Raw genomic sequence first — 22866 nt, 5'->3', positions numbered from 1 at the left:
CCAATGCTCCAGGAAAAATTATCCCAGCCTATTCAGCCTCTCCCTTTAACTCAAACCCTCCAACGTCCTTGTAAATCTTTTCCGCACCCTCTCAAGTTTCACAACATCCTTCCTACAACAGGGAGACCAGAATTGAAAGCAGTATTCCCAAAGTGGCCTCACCAATGTCCTCAACAGCCACAACATGACCTCCAAACTCCAATACTCAACACACAACCAATAAAGGCAAGTATACCAAATGCCTTCTTCACTATCCTGTCTACCTGTGATTCTGCTTTCAAGGAACTATGAACCTGTACCCCATTTCATATGACATATGTCTTCTCCCAAGTATAGCTAAGAATCAGTTGCTCTTCCTCGGGGACTGAAATGGGGTTAAGAAAATTCAGGCAGCTCTTCATCACTTTAAAAGGTCAGCTCAAGAACAGTTTGGCTACTTTGGGAAACAAACCAATATAGGGAGGGGGTGTAGGGGATGGAGGGGGTTTACAGAGATAGGGAGGGGTGTAGGGGGCTGGAGGGGGTGACAGAGATAGGGAGGGGGTGTAGGGGCTGGAGGGGGTGACAGAGATAGGGAGGGGGTGTAGGGGCTGGAGGGAGTGACAGAGATAGGGAGGGGGTGTAGGGGGCTGGAGGGGAGTGACAGAGATAGGGAGGGGGTGTAGGGGCTGGAGGGGGTGACAGAGATAGGGAGGGGTGTAGGGGCTGGGGGGGGTGAGAGCGATAGGGAGGGGGTGTAGGGGCTGGAGGGAGTGACAGAGATAGGGAGGGGGTGTAGGGGCTGGAGGGGCTGACAGAGATAGGGAGGGGGTGTAGGGGCTGGAGGGAGTGACAGAGATAGGGAGGGGGTGTAGGGGACTGGACGTGGTAACAGAGAGAGGGAGGGGGTGTAGGGGGCTGGACATGGTAACAGAGAGAGGGAGGGGCGTTGAGGCTAGACAAGATTATAGAAATAAGAAAGGGATTAGGAGCTGTGCCTTCATTCATACAAATCCTCATCATTACACTGGAGAGGGTGTAGAGGAGATTTCTAAGGATGGTGTCTAAACTAGAGAAGGTTAGCATTGAAGAGAGACCATACATTCTAGGATAAGAACACAAAGTGCTGGAGAAACTCAGGGTTGTCTGGCAACATGTGCACTGAGCGAAACAGAGCAACTACTTTTTCACATAGTTACACAGCTATTGGGGACAAAGGACACTATTCAGTTGATCATGCCTGTAGCAACTCTTCAAATGAGCGTCATTGCCTGGTGCCAGTCTCCTGCTTGTTCCTCAAACCCTTGCACATTATGTTTATCCAATTCTCCGATGCTCTCTCAACTGCCTCAGCTGAACCTGCCTCCACCATATATCCAGGCAATACCCTAACTATTCACTGAGTGAAAATGTTTTTTTCTCCCATCACCTTTGCTTCTTTCGCAGACCACTCTAAATCTAAGCGCTCTCCTTCTTGTTCTTTTAATGAGTAGGAACAGCTTCTCCTTATCCCCTCTGTCCGGTCCCACTCATGGTTTTGGAAACCTCCGTCAGGTCCTCCTATTGGTTGTCTTCTCTCCAAGATGAACAGTCCCAACTCCTTCAACTTATCCTCTCAAGTTTCTCATCCCTGAAACCGTTCTTGTAAACCATTTCTGAACTTTAATGTATTCGCATCTTTTTTATAATGTGGCACGCACAACTGTACACAGCACTCCGAGATGAGATCTAACAAGTGTATTCAATCTCACCTCCTTACTCTTGTACTCTCTGCCCCCATTAATAAAGTCAAGGCTATTCTATGCTTTATTGTCTGCTCTGTTTCCAAATGTCATGCCTCTCTCAGGGATCTGTGCATGTATACACCCAGCTCCCTCTGCTACTGCAGCCACTATAGAATCATAGATAATAAAATGTGAGGCTGGATGAACACAGCAGGCCAAGCAGCATCTCAGGAGCACAAAAGCTGACGTTTCGGGCCTAGACCCTTCATCAGAGAGGGGGATGGGGGGAGGGAACTGGAATAAATAGGGAGAGAGGGGGAGGCGGACTGAAGATGGAGAGTAAAGAAGATAGGTGGAGAGAGTGTAGGTGGGGAGGTAGGGAGGGGATAGGTCAGTCCAGGGAAGACGGACAGGTCAAGGAGGTGGGATGAGGTTCGTAGGTAGCGGGGGGTGCGGCTTGGGGTGGGAGGAAGGGATGGGTGAGAGGAAGAACCGGTTCGGGAGGCAGAGACAGGTTGGACTGGTTTTGGGATGCAGTGGGTGGGGGGGGGGAAGAGCTGGGTTGGTTGTGTGGTGCAGTGGGGGGAGGGGACGAACTGGGCTGGTTGAGGGATGCAGTAGGGGAAGGGGAGATTTTGAAACTGGTGAAGTCCACATTGATACCATATGGCTGCAGGGTTCCCAGGCGGAATATGAGTTGCTGTTCCTGCAACCTTCGGGTGGCATCATTGTGGCAGTGCAGGAGGCCCATGATGGACATGTCATCAAGAGAATGGGAGGGGGAGTGGAAATGGTTTGCGACTGGGAGGTGCAGTTGTTTTTTGCGAACTGAGCGGAGGTGTTCTGCAAAGCGGTCCCCAAGCCTCCGCTTGGTTTCCCCAATGTAGAGGAAGCCGCACCGGGTACAGTGGATGCAGTATACCACATTGGCAGATGTGCAGGTGAACCTCTGCTTGATGTGGAATGTCATCTTGGGGCCTGGGATGGGGGTGAGGGAGGAGGTGTGGGGACAAGTGTAGCATTTCCTGCGGTTGCAGGGGAAGGTGCCGGGGGTGGTGGGGTTGGAGGGCAGTGTGGAGCGAACAAGGGAGTCACGGAGAGAGTGGTCTCTCCGGAAAGCAGACAGGGGAGGGGATGGAAAAATGTCTTGGGTGGTGGGGTCGGATTGTAAATGGCGGAAGTGTCGGAGGATAATGCGTTGTATCCGGAGGTTGGTAGGGTGGTGTGTGAGAACGAGGGGGATCCTCTTGGGGCGGTTGTGGCGGGGGCGGGGTGTGAGGGATGTGTCGCGGGAGACGCGGTCAAGGGCGTTCTCGATCACCGTGGGGGGAAAGTTGCGGTCCTTAAAGAACTTGGACATCTGGGATGTGCGGGAGTGGAATGTCTTGTCGTGGGAGCAGATGCGGCGGAGGCGGAGGAATTGGGAATAGGGGATGGAATTCCATCCCCTATTCCCAATTCCTCCGCCTCCGCCGCATCTGCTCCCACGACAAGACATTCCACTCCCGCACATCCCAGATGTCCAAGTTCTTTAAGGACCGCAACTTTCCCCCCACGGTGATCGAGAACGCCCTTGACCGCGTCTCCCGCGACACATCCCTCACACCCCGCCCCCGCCACAACCGCCCCAAGAGGATCCCCCTCGTTCTCACACACCACCCTACCAACCTCCGGATACAACGCATTATCCTCCGACACTTCCGCCATTTACAATCCGACCCCACCACCCAAGACATTTTTCCATCCCCTCCCCTGTCTGCTTTCCGGAGAGACCACTCTCTCCGTGACTCCCTTGTTCGCTCCACACTGCCCTCCAACCCCACCACACCCGGCACCTTCCCCTGCAACCGCAGGAAATGCTACACTTGTCCCCACACCTCCTCCCTCACCCCCATCCCAGGCCCCAAGATGACATTCCACATCAAGCAGAGGTTCACCTGCACATCTGCCAATGTGGTATACTGCATCCACTGTACCCGGTGCGGCTTCCTCTACATTGGGGAAACCAAGCGGAGGCTTGGGGACCGCTTTGCAGAACACCTCCGCTCAGTTCGCAAAAAACAACTGCACCTCCCAGTCGCAAACCATTTCCACTCCCCCTCCCATTCTCTTGATGACATGTCCATCATGGGCCTCCTGCACTGCCACAATGATGCCACCCGAAGGTTGCAGGAACAGCAACTCATATTCCGCCTGGGAACCCTGCAGCCATATGGTATCAATGTGGACTTCACCAGTTTCAAAATCTCCCCTTCCCCTACTGCATCCCTCAACCAGCCCAGTTCGTCCCCTCCCCCCACTGCACCACACAACCAGCCCAGCTCTTCCCCCCCACCCACTGCATCCCAAAACCAGTCCAACCTGTCTCTGCCTCCCTAACCGGTTCTTCCTCTCACCCATCCCTTCCTCCCACCCCAAGCCGCACCCCCCGCTACCTACGAACCTCATTCCACCTCCTTGACCTGTCCGTCTTCCCTGGACTGACCTATCCCCTCCCTACCTCCCCACCTACACTCTCTCCACCTATCTTCTTTACTCTCCATCTTCAGTCCGCCTCCCCCTCTCTCCCTATTTATTCCAGTTCCCTCCCCCCATCCCCCTCTCTGATGAAGGGTCTAGGCCCGAAACGTCAGCTTTTGTGCTCCTGAGATGCTGCTTGGCCTGCTGTGTTCATCCAGCCTCACATTTTATTATCTTGGAATCTCCAGCATCTGCAGTTCCCAATATCTCTGATACTTTAGAATCATACCCATTATTTTGTATCGTCTTTCAATCTTCTTCCTACCAAAGTGTATCACTGCTCACTTCTCTGCATTGAACCCCATCTGCCACCTGTCTGCTCTCTCAAACAACTTGTCAATCTGCTTTTGGAGTTCTGCACTGTCCTCGTCACAATTTACAATCCTTCTGAGATTTCTTTTATCTGCAAACTTTGAAATTGTCCCCTGCACACGAAGATCCAAATTATTAATATATGTCAGGAAAAGCAAGGGCGTCAAAAGTGACGCCTGGAGAATTCCAGTGCAAAACATCCTCCAGCCCGAAAAATATCCACTGCCCGTTACTCTCTGTTTCCAGTCACTCAGCCAATATCGTGCCTAGTTTTGAGTCCGATATGACTCTCATTCTTTGTGACACAGAAGGCTGAAGGAAGATCCAACTGAAATGTGTGAATTTATAAGTGGCCTAGATTGAGTGAACAGGAAGGCAATACACCTCTTGCTCATAGGTGCATTTTTTGGGGGTGGAGGTATAAATTTAAGAGTGAATTCAAGATTAAATGTTTTCATCCAGAGGGGATCTGGAACTCTCTGCCTAAAACTCCTGATAAATGTTCACAAAGTGCTGGGAGGTGCCTTCAGGAGAGCTGCAACCTACAGGATGGACAAATTACAATGGAAAACGGCTGCCGGAGCATGCTCACAGACAGCAGGCCGAATGACCTCCCTGTCAGCAGCAAGTGTCTCTGACAGAAGACAGTCCTCGCCCAACAAAGAACCCATCCATCTCAGCCCAAGTTCTCAGATTCCAATCAAGGAATGCAGACTGCAAAAGGTCTTTCCTTGCTCTGGGCGTTTCAGCTGAGCCTCTTGGTTCCTGGGTCATTCAAAAGGAGGCAACTGTCTCCCCGAAGACACACTGCTGGGCTTGTCTGTCTCCACAAGATCTACATTGTTTGGAGGGCTCCATCAGCACATACTTCAAATGTTTTCTGGGTAATGAATCTTTAGACGGTTGGCTCGGATAGACTCTGGAGTGCTAGAATGATGCCACTGTGACCAGTCGAAGGAGGACTCAGGGTCCCACAGACCAGGACATAGTGCGCATCCAAGGTTCTAGCTAACAGGCAGGACACCACCTCCTTCAAAGAGGTAAGAATGGGCACCGTTTAGCGCCTGTTCTTTTTTAAAACGATAGGAGATGGCTTCCTACTATCACCAAACCCTTAGTGCTGCTCCCACTGCCTCTGTGTGGTGTTTTGACCAAGTGAGTAAAGGCTGTGGAATCTGTACCCTGGCACAGAAAACATAACGAACAGGAACAGGCTGCACATTCCTTCCTCTTCAACCAATATTGCTGAAGACATAACGGGGAGGCAATTAATCCAGACACCCAAATATTGTTCTGGGGACCTGTGTTCAAATCCCATCGTGGCAGGTGGTGGGAATTTGAATTCTGGAAAAATCCGGAATCAGACAGTCTAATGATGACTGTGAAAATGTCGTCGATTGTCAGGAAAAAAAAGAGACATTGTTTCGGATTTCCAGCATCCACAGTTGTTCAGCTTTTTGTTTAGTGACAAAGAACATCTAATTCACTAATTCTCTTCACGGAGGGAAATCCTCCGTCCTTACCTGGTCTGGCTTGCGTGTGACTCCAGACCCACAGCCATGTGGTTGACTCTTAACTGTCCTTTGAAATGGCAAAGTGAGCCGCTCAGTTCAAGAGGCAATTAGGGGACTGCCTTGCTGGCAAAGCCTCTCAGTTCTAACAACTGCCTACAAGGGCAAGTACAGATGGGCAATCGACACCAGTAACACTCAAATCCCACATGTGAAGTAAATAAATGTAACCTGGGTTGCGAATGCATTAGGATCTTACCGCTCACGGGCAGTATCCGTGGATGGTGGCAAGGGGTGTTTACCCACCTGTACAATGCTGTGGAGATCCTCCGGGAGCACACGCTGAACCGCAAGCAGTACTTGCCAGCCAAGGTCTGGGCACCCAGAAGCATGTCACACCGTCACCCCACAGGTTCCTGCCCTCCTTGCCTGAAGTAAACAGCGAAAAAAAGGAGGGATTAATAAAGCACAAGTCATCAGGAGATTTCAGCATATGCCTGGCAAGACAGATTGTAGGAGGCAATGCCAAAGAAAGGAACTCCATTGCCGTGTCTTTACCTACCCTAAAGACTCCATGGCTGCCATCAAAGGAACAGTAGAGGTAGCGCGCCCTTATGTCCAGAACTAGTACTTATGCAACATTTGACATTGCTTAAAAATATAGAGATGACCTCAGCCATTACTCATTGCTGATTATGGAAATTTACTGTGTGCAAACTGAATGTTGTATGTTCTGTGTTCCATTAGAGACTGCACTTCAGAAATAACTAATTCAATGTAAAGTGCCTGAGACCAGGAAAGTCCTTTGTTATTAGATTAAGTAAAGTTGAATCTTAACAGGAAATAAGAGGAGATCAGTGAGGGTTTAGTTTTGCTTGTCGGACGTAGCGTCTATGAGTTAGAGAGGATAAGACATAGATTGGGACCTGATCTCCTTTGAGCTTTGTGAAGACAGGAGACAGATATCATCAGTGCAGAAGAACCCTTTCCTGTCTGGTCTGATGCCCGGAGCATTCAGAGAGCCTCAAGATTCATTTGCTGACCTCTGCGCGGAATCTTAATGTCCTTGGGTGCGCATATTCTTGTTTACAAAGGATTCAATATAGGAACTTACAGAACAAGGAGTAAACCACTCAGCTCTTTAGTCCTGCTCTGCCATTCAACAACATCATGTGATTGGTTCCCGATAGCTGAGCAGTTTATTCATAGATCTATATGGTACAGAAAAGGCCCTTCAACACCAATGTAGCAACTACTAAAGAACTGTTAATTCCAATTTCCTGCACTTGTCCCATATCCTTGAATGTTGTGAGATCTGAAGTGCTCATCCTAACATTTTTTTAAAATGTTTGTAAGGTTTCTGGCTTACACTACCTTCCCAGGCAGTGCATTCCAGATTCCACCATGCGCTGACTGAAAAAGGTTTTTCCCAAATCCACTCTGAATCTTCTGCCTCTTTACCCTAAAACTATGTCCGCCCTCATGACTGACCCCTCAACCAAGGGGAACAACTGTTCTCTATTCACCCCATCCAGACCCCTCATAATCTTATACACTTCAATCATGTCCCATATCAGCCTTATCTGATCTAAAGAAAACAATCCAAGCCTATCTTTAGTCTCTCCTTATGGCTCAATTTCTCCATCCCAGGCAGCATCTGCTGTACCCCCTGTAGTGAGGCGATTAGAGTTGCACACAATACTCCTGCTGTGGCCTAACCAATGCTCTGTACAACTCCAAGGTTACCTCCTTGCTCTTGTACTCTCTGCAGGCTGGAGCCGTGAACAAGATGGGGAGAAGCCTTCAGACCTTGGCAAGCTCAGGAGTTCTCCCGTTTCTCTGCAGTAAAAACCATTCTACATTTGGAAGAAAACCAGTTTGTGTTCCCTTCAGTGCTCAATGGAAGCTGTGACTTCTACTGAATATATCAGAGGCCTCTAAGCATGAACCAGTGCATCCTGAATGCATGGGGAAGCAGATTGAGAAGCAGCTTTCTCATCAGATTCTGCTCAAGAGATCCTGCGAATGGGACTACTGAGCTGCTTTCTGGTTTATCTCTCCGTCTATAACACCCATGTTTCTGTCTTTCCCCTGTCCGTGCCTGCCTGTGTGTGTGTGCGTGTGTGTGCGTGTGTGTGCGTGTGTGTGCGTGTGAGTGCGTGTGAGTGCGTGCGTGTGCGTGTGCGTGCGTGTGCGTGCGTGCGTGTGTACGGGAGGAGTTTATAGAGATCCGAGTTTCAACTAGTAGAGGCATACATCAACATTCCATAACTATTTAAAGACAGTTAGAGTCCACTTGTCATAAACAATCTCTCCTGTGAAGGAGAGAGACCTGGTCCATGCTTTTTGTGAACCTGGATCTAGAAGACAGACCAACTGGAGTATTCTGCATCCCTTTCAAAAGCTTCAGTTTCTGTAACAATTTCAGGGGCTTGATTTTCAGTTTTCTGCCCAATCACTCAACTGATCTTGATCCGTGTGCAGCCTTCCTATATCCTCTTCACGGGTTACTTTCCAGCCAATCTTGGCATCACCCACACATTTAGCAGCCACATCTTCAGTTCTTCCGCGATTAGAGAGTGAGCGACTTGCCAAAATGACTCAGCAGCCACACATTTCGGGTAAGCGAACAGAGCAGCCCAGATGGTGGCAGATTAAAGGCGGTGCTTCACCCAGAGGGGCAATAAAAGCTGGGCACATTCAGCAATGTCCACATCCCGTGAACGGTAAACAGAAGGTTTATAATCCAGGAGTCTTGACTGGCTTTCCACCTTGTCAGGGCAACTTCTCAAAACAATTTAGAACAACATTGGCCACTCAGATATGTGTAGAAAGACTACCTAATACCTGGAATGAATTCTGAAGCATAAAATGCCAAAGAAACACCAGATGATGGGTGACCCAGAAGAACAAGAATTCCAAAGGAGTAGATGGACCATCACAGATTTGGTAAAAGCTGTTTCTGAGACAGGAAATCCCATCGCGACAGCTGGGTCACAGTAACACAGCATTCCCTCTGATGTGGGTCTGAGCTGCACACATCCAAGGTAGGCCCTGCTCCTTCCAGCGAACCCCATTGTGACAAAAGCATGGCGCTCACTGATTTCAAAACAGGCATCACTTCGTTTATTTTCCATTTGTGACACTAGGAGAAAGATGCTTTTGGTCGGGGGTTGTGGGTTTGGTGGTGGGGGTGGAGGGTGCGAGGCAAGAGGGAAGGAGTAACATGTTGCCATGGCCTCACAAGAGGAAACTGAAACTTCAGCTGTGATACCCCCTGCAGTGCAATAGCCTGTATATATACACACACCCCTTGCTCAGCTCCTGTATGGCAGGAATCCAGCCCAGGAAGGCAACTGGTGAACTGTGACACCTCCTGAAACTGCAGCCCATGAAAAGGGTTAAGAAAAATAACATAGGCAGGCTGTAAAATTTCCACCCCAATGCTAGATTGAACGAGAGAAACAGAAAAATGCAGAGTCAGCACTGATTCAGGTCATCTCAGATCAGGCCTTGACCTCGACACGGCCTCAGTGGTGGCTCAGTGGGCAGCACAAGGACCTGGGTCTGAGTCCGGCCTCAGAAAGGCCACAGCACTAAAACCCAGTATCAATACAAAGGGAGTGCCAGACTGCGGGAGAGTTGGCACCAAGGGAGCACCCAACTGCTGGAGGGTTGGCGCCACACTATCGATAGGCCAGCAGTAAACGAAATTTGGTATTGTCATAGGGTCAACGTGCATTCTGCGTCATATAGGGCTTGAAATGAGTGATTTCCACCCTGTGGGAGAGAGCGTCTTTTAGTTGGGCTGGTGAACTGAGGCTCTATCTTCTCTCTTTGTGTGAGTGTACGAGATCCCACAGCTGCTATCAGAGGAAGAACAGTAGGGAGTTTATGGCAGTGTCCAGAGGCCAACATATATCCCTCCATCAACGTTGTTAATAACGACAGATGATTTGGATCATTCGCACATAGCTGTGCACAAACTAACTGTCATTTTCTTACATTAAGAGCAGTGTCTGTACTGCAAAAAGTACACCATTGGCTGTAAAGTGCCTTGTAGCAGGTGAGATGATGTAAAGAATGCTACAATGTGAGGTCTGTAGATTGAGATGAGGAAAGCTGGGAGAGGGCTTGACAGCAGCAGGACCTGTTGGACAGAATGGCCTGTTTCTGTGCCATCTATATTACGTAAAGTCTTTTCTATTTCTTGTCATCCACGGACCATATGACTCATGTCAGGGTCTCCCCTTGTGCCCTCCAGGTTTCCTGCAACCAACTGTTGGGACCCTCAATTAATTTTGAAAACATACAGGAGTGTTCGCACAAGCAAAGCAAACAGTCGTCAAATTAAATCAATGGAACTTCTGACCCCCTCACTTCCTCCCATTTGGGAGTTAATGACATGAACCGTATGTACTCACTGAAGTGACAGACGATAACAGGATTTGTTTATGGTGAAGTCCAAACTGGGGAAATCCTACAACTGTTCTGTGGCCCGATGTTGTCTGAAAGAGCAAAAGTGATTGATTTTGTGAGGCAGAAACCATGTCAAGGGCTTCGGAAGGACATAACTTTGAGGCATTTACACAGAGGCTATTGCCTTCAAACTGCAGAGTGGTTTCATAACTGTCCAATGACACAAAGGTTTATCTCACACTGGCACCGATGTGTTTTTATTTTTAAAAAAGCACTGGCCTTTTAACATTCCCTCCCTGAAGTACTGTCTCAAACTATGCCACCACAACCTTCTCGATTGTGGGATCTTCCCATTTGAGCTGTTTACTTGTGTTTGGGGAGGGGGGTTGTTGACAAGTTACAATAAAATCCGCTTCCTCTCCTGTGCCCTGCAATGCCATCCTCCCACTTCTTTTAAACAAATTTCACTGGGAGACAGGGGGAAGCTGCATTAGCAGAATGGTTTTGTATCCTCCCCCCGCCCTCAGCTCAGGAAGAATCACAGAGCTGGGATTGAATCGTGGAGGACTGGCCTCCACAGCAGCAAGCCCTTTAGTCCATCACAGCCTTGGCTGGTCGTTCTGGAGGTGCCATCCTGTCTCTCTCACTCTCTCTCTTCTTCCTGAAGGTTTACAACGTTTTTCTTCTTTCACATGCAGTAGGGAATATGCCTGCACACTGCAGCTTCCCCTCATCGCCAATGAAAACACCACAAAACTTTAGGTCCATGCTGTTCTCTCTAAAAACAATCACCACTTTTACCCCTCAGCATACCACAGATGATGTTCTGTGCTGTTTGAGCAGATCATAGAACACTGAACATTACAGCGCAGTACATGCCCTTCGGCCCTCGTTGTTGCGCCTACCTGTGAAACCAACCTGAAGCCCATTCTAACCTACACTATTCCATTATCATCCATATGTTTATCCAATGGCCATTTAAATGCCTTTAATGTTGGCAAGTCTGCTACTGCTGCAGGCAGGGCATTCCATGCCCTTACAACTTTCTGAGTAAAGAACCTACCTCTGACTTCTGTCCTATAGCTTTAAATTGAGGGGTGATAGATATGTCCCCTTGTGCCAGCCATCACCATCCGAGGAAAAAGGCTCTCACTGTCCACCCTATCTAATCCTCGGATCATCTTGTATGTCTCTATTAGGTCACCTCTTAACCTTCTCTCCAACGAAAACAGCCTCGAGTCCCTCAGCCTTTCCTCATAAGACCTTCCCTTCATACCAGGCAACATCCCGATAAATCTCCTCTGCACTCTTACCAAAGCTTCCACGTCCTTCCTATAATGTGGTGACCAGAACTGTACACAATACTCCAAGTGCGGCTGCACCAGAGTTTTGTACAGCTACAACATGACCTCATGGCTCCAAAACGCAATCCCTCTACCAATAAAACCTAGCACACCATATGCCTTCCTAACAACCCTATCAACCTGGGTGACAACTTTCAGGGATCTATGCACATGGACACCGAGTATCTCTGCTCATCCACACTACAAGAATCTTACCATTAGCACAGTACTCTGTATTCTTGTTACTCCTTCCAAAGTGAATCACCTCACACTTTTCCACATTAACCTCCATTTTCCACCTCTCAGGCGAGCTCTGCAGCTTATCTATGTCCCTTTGTAACCTGCAACATCCTTCCGCACTATCCACAACTCTGCCGACTTTAGTGTCATCCGCAAATTTACTAACCCATCCTTCTACACCGTCATCCAGGTCATTTATAATAATGACAAACAGCACTGGCCCCAAAACAGATCCTTGCGGTACACCACTAGTAATTGAACTCCAGGATGAACATTTCCCATCGACAACCACCCTCTGCCTTCTTACAGCTAGCTAATTTCTGATCCAAACCGCTAAATCACCCTCAATCCCATGCCTTCATATTTTCTGCAGTAGCTTACCGTGGGGAACCTTATCAAACACTTGACTGAAATCCATATATACTGCATCAACACTCATCCACCTGTTTGGTCACCTACTCAAAGAATTCACTAAGGTTTGTGAGGCACGACCTACCCTTCACAAAACCATGTTGACTATTACGGTGTGGATCACAGTGTGGAACCATGTCACAGAATTGGGGTAAAATGAAAACAAACATTGCTGCACTCAGAAACGCAAACATTTATCAGTTCGGATGCCTCTAGTTCTATGATATGTTGTGAACTGGGCTGCTCTTACAAGATTGCACTGCAGGATGGAAAAAGACACTTCAGCCCAACTTGTCCGTACCGACAAAACATTCCAAACAGACCTAGTCCCATTTTCCAGCATTTGGCCTGTATCCCTTAAAACCTTTCCTATCCACATATCGATCCAGATGCCTCTTAAATGTTATGATTGTACCCATCTCCACCACCTCTTCTCGCAGGTCATTCCATACACGCACCACCCTCTGTCAGAAAAAGTTGCCAATTAGCTTCCTTTTAAATCTTTCCCCTCTCACTTTAAACCTAGTTTTGGGCTCTAGTAGCCAGGAAAAAGGCCTTAGCTACTTACCCTGTCCATGCCCCTCATAATTTTATAAATCTCTATAAGTTCACCCCTTAGTCTCCACTGCTTCAGGAAATACAGCCCCAATCTATTCAGCCTCCCCCTACAGCTCAAACCTTCAAATCCTGGCAACATCTTTGTGAATCTTTTCTGCGTCCTCTCAAATTTAACAACATACTTCCTATAGAAGGGCGACCAGAATTATAGACAGTATTACAGAAGTAGCCTCAATAATGTCCTGTACAGCCACAACATGACCTGCCGACTCCTATAGTCAACGCACCGACCAATGAAGGCAAGTGTACGAAACACCTTCTTCACTATCCTGTCTACCCGGGACTCTACTTTCAAGAAACTATGCACCTGCACCCCTAGGTCTCTTTGTTCAGCAACATTCCCCAGAGCTCTGCCATGGTCTTATACCCTCTGTGTGCCTGCCACAGCAGATTTTCTGTCAAGGCCCACTGGCGCTAGTGTAGCTCGAGGGACACTCTGTTGATTCAGAGGTTTAAAAATCTGGGGTTACAGCAAGGTCTGTCGAACTTGTGGCCCAATTTCTTTCATTTCCTCAGGCCTCCAGACAATCTGTTGCTATAACATTTGACCTTCAAGCAGAAGGAGCTATGGCGTGTTCTGAGCTGGTCACTGCAGCAGTTGCTGCCGCCATCAGCTCCCTAACATTTGAAAATGGCAGACTTTGCACTCATCAGACTGCTAGCTGAACTGCAAAAGAGCAAATGGCTACCAATTCAAGATGGTGGCACTGACCACCCCAAGGCATGGATGGCCCTCCAGTGTCAACCTTAGGGTCGTCGAGAGTCATACAGCACGGAAACAGACCCTTCGGACCAACCAGTCTGTGCCAACCATAACCCCAAACTAAATTTGTCCCACCTGGCTGCACTTGGCCCATATCCCTCCAAACATTTCTCTTCAAGATAAGGGAGCAAAACCTGCTGAGATAGACACACAAACAATCCCAAGGCAGTCTTTGAAGAACGGTAGAGCTCATGAAGACAACACAGAAAGTAGGAGCTATTCAGCCCATGCAGGCTCCTTGGACAGTCAATCATGCTGAGTCCCACCCCCTGGATTTTGTCCATTACCCTGTGAAATCTCAGGGTATTTTCCCGTCCAAATCTCTCAAAGTTATATCTGTCAAATCAGCTTCCTCTAGCTTGTCAGACAGAGTCTTCTGGATCCTAGCAACTGAGGGAAATTATTTCTCTCACCTGGCCTTTAGAGCTTTTGTTGGTTAGTTTTGATCTTGCTTGTTTACAGACCCATTAACAGAAGGAACAGATATCAGTCAATAAGAGGTTTACAGCACAAAAAAGGGTCCAAAATGCCTGTTATTTCCTATCGAAGAAAAGACTTGCATTTCCATAGTACCCCAGCGTGTCCCAAAGTGTTTTGCAGCCAATGAAGTGGGACATCTTTGAAGACTACGGTCAAGAAGACACGACAACGCCTCGTCTTCCTCAGGTGGCTTAAGAAATTCGGCATGTCCAGAAGGACCCTCATCAACTTTTACAGATGCGCCAGAGAACACATTCTATTTAGGTGCATCATGGCTTGGTACAGCAACTGCTCTGCCCAGGGCCGTAAGAAACGACAGAAAGCTGTGAACACAGCCCAGTCCTTCATGGAAATCAACCTCCCATCCACGGACACCATCGGTACTTTTCATTTCTGCGGAAAGGCGACTATTATCATCATCATCATCAAAGACTCCTCCCACTATGGTAATACTATCTTCCAACTTTGTCCATCAGGCAGAAGCTTACACACACGTACCAACGTGTTTTAGAACAGTTTCCTCCCTGCTGCTGTTAGACTGCTGAATGGACCCTGCTAATTTCAAATCTAGTGTTGACTTTGTTTTCAATCACCTCCTGTACAGGTGTAACCTCGTGCGCCTCGCTCTAAGCACTCATGATCTGTATATCCTTGTATGTTATGATTTTCCTGTATGGCATGCAAAAACAAAACGTTCCACTGTACTCAGGTACATGGCAACAATAAATTAAATCAAATCAGGGTAGGCACTGTTCATGATGCAGTGTTTGACAGAGCCAGCTCCCATGAACAGCAATGCAAAAGTGACCAGATCACCCGTTTTTTGTGGTGATTGATGGATTAAAACAAACAATTGGCCCCAGGACACCAGGGTGAGGAAAATCTCCCATTCTGCTCTGCTCCAAAAATTGTCTTGTGGGAACCTCTACCTTGACCTGAAAGGGAAGAACCTTGCTATTAAAAATGCTGGACAAAGCTAGCTGTTCTGGCTGCCTCCATTTGGAGAGAACAGAGTTTAAGTCCACTATACTTCATCTTCATGTCTTAAAGGCGCAAGAAAAACCATACTCAGCTCAGCCTCGCTCCCTCCCAGCCCTTACTCATAGATGTATACAGCATTGCAAAAGATCTTTTGGACCAACTTGTCTCTGCTAACCAGATATCCTAAATTAATCTAATCCTATTTGCCAGCATTTGGCACTTATCCCTCTAAACCTTTCCTATTCCTGTACCCATCCAAATACCTTTCAAATGTTGTAATTGTACCAGCCTCAAAGATTTTGTTTGGTCACTGGTTTGATACACACCCCAACCCCCTGCGTGAAACGGTCACTCCAAGGTCGCTTTTAAATCTTTCCTCTCTCACCTTAAACCAACATCCTCTAGTTTTGGACTCCCTTAACCGAGGGAAAAGACCTCGGCTATTCACCCTATCTATGCCGCTCATGATATTATAAACTTCTTTCTAGTCACCCCTCAGCTTCCAAAGCGCCAGGGAAAATAGCTTCAGCCTATTCAGCCTCTCCCTATAGCTCAAACCCCTTTAACCCTAACAACATCCTTGAAAATATTTTCTGAACCTTTTCAAGTCTCTCAACATCCTTCCTACAGCAGGGGAACCAGAACTGAATGCAGTATTCCAAAGTGGGCTCACCAATTGTCCTGTACAGCCACAACATGACCTCCCAATTCTTATACTCAATATACTGGCAAACAAAGGGAAGTGTACCAAACACCTTCTTCACTATCCTGTCTACCCACAACTCCACATTTAAGGAGCAATGAACTAGCACTCCAAAGACTTTTTGTTCAGCATCACTCCCCAGGACCTCACCGTGCATTAGTCATGCCCTGATTTGCCTTTCCAACATGCAGCACCACACATTTACCTATATTAAATACCATCTGCCACTCCTTGGCCCATCTGATCAAGACACCTTTGCACTTCTTCGCTGTCCACGACACCTCCAATTTTAGTACCATCTGCGAACTTACTAACCATACCTCCTGCTTCCACATCCAAATCATTTATATAAATGACAAAAAGCCAGGGACCCAGCACCCATCCTTATGGCACACCAGTTGGCAGTCAGGGAATGGGTGAAGAAAAAGGTAAACAACACCAAGATAGTCCAGTCGGGTGGGGGGGGGGGCACAGAGAAGAAGGGGGCGGTCAAGAAAGACTTGATCTGTGTTGAGATGCCAACTGATTTAACCCATGCCACCCCACCCTGATAGCAACCAGCCTAATAGTGTTGATGGTACATGTTGGTGCTCCCCCACCCTCTTCTGCCCCACCCCAAACATGTCCTTCAGTTCCAGCCAAGCAAGTGGAGAGGGAGCCATGGGGGTTCACAGGAATAAATGGTGGGGCCAAAAACAAAATGGCGGGTGACAGGCAGGGACCTTCTCTTCAAAGGAGGAAGATCCCTGAAGGACGAGGAAATAAACAACACTTCCAGGTTCCAACAGAGAGATCATTTTTCATAAAAGACGAAAGGTGGAAGTTCAGATTGCAATGTCGTCGCCTTCCAACTTTAAGGCCTCGCGGACACGGGTCGAGGTACCTTTCGGTGCTTGACCGTTTTAAAACGGCAGCAAACGTCCCGTCCACCGACCGGCGCCCGCCTTCACCTGGGCCGGCGCCATGTGTGCGCATGCGTAGCGTCCGTCATAAAGGGGAGGCGGGGCTTATGACGAACAGGGTGGATCGGTGAATGGAAAGAGCGGGGCCCAAGGTGAAAGGACGGGGACATAATAATCAGGGGGCGGGGCGGAGTGTTGTGGGCGAGGCCGCAACCCAACGCGAGCCCCGCCCTTCACGGTGTTGCTCCCGCCGCCGATCTATCGAAAAGGCTCTCCGGCCGCCCCGCCCCGCGGTGACGTCAAGAGGCCGACCGTTGGCCTTCGAGGCTGAGCGTCAAACGCACCCTTTGCGCCCCCCCCCCGAAGAGATTGGTCGTTGAGTTCGGAACGCTGGTACGGAGCATGCGTCTTGTCGCGTGCTCCTTGTGGTGAGGTGGAGCGGCTGCAGTGGGTGGGCGAAGCCAGGAGACCCTTATCTAGTTAAATAACCGAACACTAACCCTCCTCCTTCAGACTTTTTACTTCGAGGGTCGAGAGGTAAGATGAGTGGATTAGCGAAAGGTGCGAGTTGGTCAGGAATGAAAGGTGATTTTCTGGAGTGTTTGGGACTAAATATGGTGGGTGTCCAAAGAAACATGGTGGTTTGGGTGCACAAATATTTGAAATGCCATGAACATGTGAGGAAAATAATCAAAGAAAGTTGGAACTGCAGATGCTGGAGAATCTGAGATAACAAGGTGTAGAGCTGGATGAAGATAACAAAGTGTGGGGCTGGATGAACACAGCAGGCCAAGCAGCATCTCAGGAGCACAAAAGCTGATGTTTTGGGCCTAGACCGTGGATGAACACAGCTGGCCAAGTACCATCAGAGGAGCAGAAAAGCTATAGGAATGCCAGTCTTTATATTAGGAGGAAGTTTGCTTTGCATATAGATCGGGTGTTCACAAAGGTGATTATTATGCCTGCCTTCATTGGTCAGACCTTTAAGAATAGGGGTTGGGAAATCATTTTGAGGTTGTACAGGATGTTGGTGAGGCCTCTGGGAGCACTGTGTACAATTCTGGTTGCTCGGTTTTAGGATGGTTATTGTTAAATTGGAGAGAGAGTTCGGAAAAAGATTCATCAGGGTGTTACTGGGAATGGAGGGCTTGCCTTAGAAAGATAGGCTGGATAGGCTTTTTTCAGTGGAGTGTTGGAGTTTGAGAGGTGATCTTTATAAAAACTTTGGAAATTGAGGGTTATACATAAGGTTAATGGTAACTGTCTTCTCCCTAGGATGGGGGATTTCAAGACTGGACACATTTTTAAAGTGAGAGGAGAGAGATTTTGAAAAAGACATGGGGGCTTTATTTTGCACAGAGGGTGGTTAATGAGTGTAATGGATACCCTGAGAATGTGGTAGGTGTGGGAACAATTACAATGTCCAAAAGCTATTTAAATAATTTCTTCAATTGGAAAGGTTTGGAGAGATGTGGGCCAGGAACAAGCAGGTGGGACTAGGTTAGTTTGAGGTTATATTTGGGCATGGGTCTGTTTCCATGCTGTATGATTCTATGACTGGTGTATAATTACACAGAGGTTTAAGGTGACGACCTAGTGACAGTAATCAGAAACCCAAGTAATGTTCTGGGAATGCAGGTTCAAATCCTGCCACAGCAGATGGTGGAGTTTGAGTTTAACAAAGAATTTCATCATGAATTCATTGATTGTTGGAAAGACTCATCTGGATCATCAATGTCAGTGAGTGAAGGAAACTGCCACCTTTACCTGGTCTGAGCTTTGTGTAATTCCAGAGGCACAGCAAGGTGGTTGACTCTTAACTGCCCTCAGGGCAATAAATTATGCCCTGGACAGGAATGCCCATATCCTGGTGAGTGAATTTTAAAAAAAACTTTGAGTAAAGTGAGCAGATCTGAGCACCACACCTTAGGAAGGACATTGACCTTAGAAGGAATACAGCAAGAATGATACCTGGACTCCAGGGCTTAAGTTATGAGGAGATATCATACAAGCTTTTCTAATCAACCTGTTCAGGGCTGTTATTACACACCTCTGGAACAGGTGGGACTTGAACCAGAGTTTCCTGGACCAGGGTTAGGGGTGCTACCACTGCAACATGAGGGCCCTTTTTATTTGGGAATTTGGACAGTTAAGGGTGATCTGATCAAAGTTTTTAAAACATTAACAGGAAAAGACAGGGTAGCTAAAGATAAACTATTCCTACTGGTTGGAGATTCTAGAACTAGGGACATAGTCTGAGAATGAGGGCCATACCATTCGGGGGAATGTTGGGAAGCACTTCTACACATAAACGGTGGTAGAGGTTTGGAACTCTTTCCGCAAATGGCAGTTGGTGCCCGATCAGTTAATTTTAAATCTGAGATTTTATTTTATTAAGCAAAGATATTAAGAGATATGGGCCAAAGGCCAAGGTGTATGTATTTGGCTAAGGTCAGCTATGTATCTCATGGACTGATGGAATAGGCTCAAGGGACTGGATGGCCTACAACTGTTCCTGTGTCTTAATCCAGTTTGCTGAGCAGCGAAAATCAGGTGGGGGGTGCAGTTTTCGGTCCACCCCTGCCCAATTTTCCTCCCAATTTTCATTAACATCGATACTGATATAAAATTGGCATTACGGCCCCACGCCCCTCATCTTACAGTCTTTTGGTGTGTTAATATTACTCTGTATCTGGGAGATAGAGGCTGGTAGGAGGAGACAAGGAATTCTATTGAACACTAATGTAAATATTATGTATGTCTACATATTTATTTCCATATTTAATGCCTTTCAAAACCTTCAGGACAAACCAAAAGAATTTCAAAACCCAATTGACTATTAATGCATCTTTTACACAGTTCATAGACTTGCATGGCACAAGGGAGGAGGCTGTTCAGCCCAATTTGTCTGTGCGGGCTCTTTGAAAGATATTTCTAATTGTCCCACTCGGGGCCTCATTATAACTCAGCTGAAAGATAGCACCTCAGAGTGTGCAGCATTCCCTCTTCACTGCATTGGGAGTCTGTGTCAGTGTGACCCACAACTCAATGTCCACTTTACCGTATCAAAGGATTTGAGGGAGTTTTTGGTGACCAGTTAATTCCCTCTTTTCAATTTTAGCTGATGTCAGTGAATATTTATTTTGCTTTCATAACATAGTTTGAAGCTGGATGAACACAGCTGGCCAAACAGCATCTTAGGAGCACAAAAGCTGATGTTTCGGGCCTAGACCCTCTGATGAAGGGTCTAGGCCCGAAACATCAGCTTTTGTGCTCCTAAGATGCTGCTTGGCCTGCTGTGTTCATCCAGCTCCACACTTTTGTTATCTCGGATTCTCCAGCATCTGCAGTTCCCATTATCTCTGATCACAATTTATTTTGCTTTTATTCAGTTTTAACCTCCTGAGGTGCTTACAGATTGGCTACAGCATACATAGAGACCATTCGGTCCATCATTTCTGTGCCACCCCTTTGCAAGAACAAATTAGCCCATCCCACTGTTTTGCCTTTGCAATGTCCTTTTATCCTTTTATTTGTTTATCGGATGAGGGCGGTGTCACTGGCTAGACAGCATTTATTGCTCAGAAGGCATTTAAGAGTCAACAACATTGCCATGGGTCTGGATTTTCATACAGGTCAGACCAGGTAAGGATGGCAGTTTCTTTCCCTAAAGACACTAGTGAACCAGATGGGTTTTTCTGACAATCAACAATGGATTCATGGTCGTCGTTAGATTCTTAATTCCAGATATTTATTGCATTCAAATTCCAGGATTCAATTCAAATGGCAAGATTCGAACCTGGGTCTCTGGATTAACAATCCAGCAATAATACCAATAGGCTGTCACCTCGCCTTATGTAAGCCTACAAATATTTTATCATCTGATCATTTTCAATTATCTTTTCAAAAGCCATATTTGAAATTGCCTCCCCAGAGACGCAGGCCACGCAGACCACTTACTTCAGCTCTGTTATCAATTACCTTCTGGGAAGAATGTGGGGTGATGTCATTGGACTTGAAAATCAAGACGCCTGGGCTCATGCTGTGGAGATACAGGTTCAAATCCCAAAACAGCAGCTAGTGGAATTTTAAATTCAGTTTATTAATCGGGAATATAAAGATAATCTCTGTCATGGTGACCATGACCACTATTGTCAGTTGTTCACTATTTATTTTTTAGGGAAAGAAATCTGCTGTCCTTACCTAGTCAGTCCTACACATGGCTCCAGACCCACAGCAATGTGGTTGACTTTTTACTGCCCCGTGACATGGCTGTAGTGAGCCACTCGATTCGAGGGCAATCCAGGATGGGCAATAATATCAGGCCTTGCCAGTGACAGGGGTGCAGGGACCCAGTGGCAGCATATGTGCCAGGTGTCTGGGCAAGCCATGCCATGTGTCAGGACAGGAGAGCCGACCTAGATGAGGACATCTGGGAGAGGGTTGAACACTTTTAGTAGGACACAGCTTCCCCTTCAGGAAGTACTTCATAGACTTTTCATAGCACAATAGGGTTGGGGGGGGTGAAATAGTCCTCCCAGCCCCCCAAACAAGATGGTAGTTTCTCATTAAACCTTTTCTAAAGAGAAACCTCCCTGTGGAAGCATCCTCTCAGTTATTTGAATTGAATTGAATGAGCTTTATTGTCTTTCATGCTCAAATGAGTACAGTGAAAAGTGTACCAGTCAGTGCTTATGGTGCCATCTTAGGTACAAAGGTCCCTAGGTACAGCTTCTTCAGTTGCAGCTCTTAGACAAATAGAGGAGTAGAATGTTCAGCATGGTATTTATTACAAATAAATTATAAAATGGAGAAAGAAAAATAAGTTCAGAACAATGACCTTCTAACCAAACCCATGCCAGCAGCTAGCCTCCGGTCCATGCCGTACTTCATCTCAGAGTTCACGAGGCCAGGAAGTTGTTCTGGAATCACCTCAAGATTCAGTCCACACTGAGGCTGTGCCAGGTTGAGAGATTGCCATGTACTGGTGGAAGGTCGGCATGCTGAGCTGGAAAACTGCTATACTGGGGCTGATGGGAGACCACCATACCAGGCTGAGCCACTTGACGCCAGCCACTGGGATGCTGCCAAGCCAGGCCACCATGCCTGGCCGAGAGCACGCCTCATCGCGTCTGCGCTGAGGCCCAGGAGTTCCAAGGCCTTAGCTTGTACAGCACTGACTCACGTCCTGCCAACTTTAATCAGATGGTAAGCCTGCCTTTTCGCTAAATGAGAAGGGCACCCTGGTGAACATTCTAGCTCAGAGACTATATTCCGCCCCCCCCCCCCCACACTCCATTGTGCTGTGAAGAGGAAGCTGTGTCTCACCAAAAGTATTCAACCCCCTCCCAGACAAGAGAAGGATGAAAAATAAGGATTTGACATACATGAAGGTGACAATTCCTCATTTCATGGGGAGGAAATGATGGTGCCATAGTGGCAATGTCACTGGACTAGTAATTAATGGATCCAAACTGTTATTCCTGGTGACCAAGGGTTCTAATCCCACTATGGCAGATAGTGAAATTTGAATTTCACTGTGGTCCAAACATGTGCAAGTTAGGTGGATCAACTGTGCTAAATTGTCCGTCGCGTCCAGAGAGTGTGCAAGCCAGTTGGATTAACCGTGGGAAATGCAGGGTTGTATGGAGAGTCGGGGGGGGGGCTGGGACTGAGACTGGGTGGGATGCTCTTCAGCGGGTCAGCACAGACCCGATGGGCCAAGTGGCCTCTTTCCGCATTGAAGGGATGCTATGATTGTACAGTGGCCGAAGTGAATCCATCTTGAGCCTGGGGTTCTGGGTAACTGATTTAAATGGGTGTTACAGACTTATCAAAGCTGGATAAATGCACAAGGAAGAAAAGAACAGAAGGATAGAGTGACCGTAGGAAGATAAAAGGAGCTGATGTGTCAAAGGGGCCTGTTTCTGAGCTGGAAAGTTTGACGTAGACCCCAACAG

The 22866-nt window shown here is 47.5% G+C and overlaps 2 protein-coding genes across 3 annotated transcripts in view; one reads left to right on the top strand and one right to left on the bottom strand.

The window, feature by feature from the left end:
- Positions 1 to 17161, bottom strand: part of dnajc4 (DnaJ (Hsp40) homolog, subfamily C, member 4) — an 85230-nt gene extending 68069 nt beyond the window's left edge. The window contains exons 1-3 of one of the 2 annotated variants that reach the window (XM_048525221.2): positions 16888 to 17161; positions 10471 to 10554; positions 6353 to 6475 (exon numbers count right to left, since the gene is read on the bottom strand). In XM_048525221.2, coding sequence (XP_048381178.1) covers positions 6353 to 6438 — 86 coding nt within the window. In that variant the 5' untranslated portion in view covers positions 6439 to 6475; positions 10471 to 10554; positions 16888 to 17161. The remainder of the gene's footprint in view (positions 1 to 6352; positions 6476 to 10470; positions 10555 to 16887) is intronic. The other variant, XM_048525219.2, reaches the window with a different exon arrangement.
- The window catches only part of nudt22 (nudix (nucleoside diphosphate linked moiety X)-type motif 22), a 35044-nt gene continuing 29189 nt past the window's right edge, over positions 17012 to 22866 (top strand). Inside the window, exon 1 of the mRNA XM_059641546.1 lies at positions 17012 to 17443. The gene's annotated coding sequence lies outside the window, so the exon portion shown is untranslated. The remainder of the gene's footprint in view (positions 17444 to 22866) is intronic.

This window comes from Stegostoma tigrinum, chromosome 42, assembly GCF_030684315.1.
Source record: "Stegostoma tigrinum isolate sSteTig4 chromosome 42, sSteTig4.hap1, whole genome shotgun sequence".
Classification (NCBI taxonomy): domain Eukaryota; kingdom Metazoa; phylum Chordata; class Chondrichthyes; order Orectolobiformes; family Stegostomatidae; genus Stegostoma; species Stegostoma tigrinum.
This window is presented reverse-complemented; position numbering and strand designations above follow the sequence as displayed.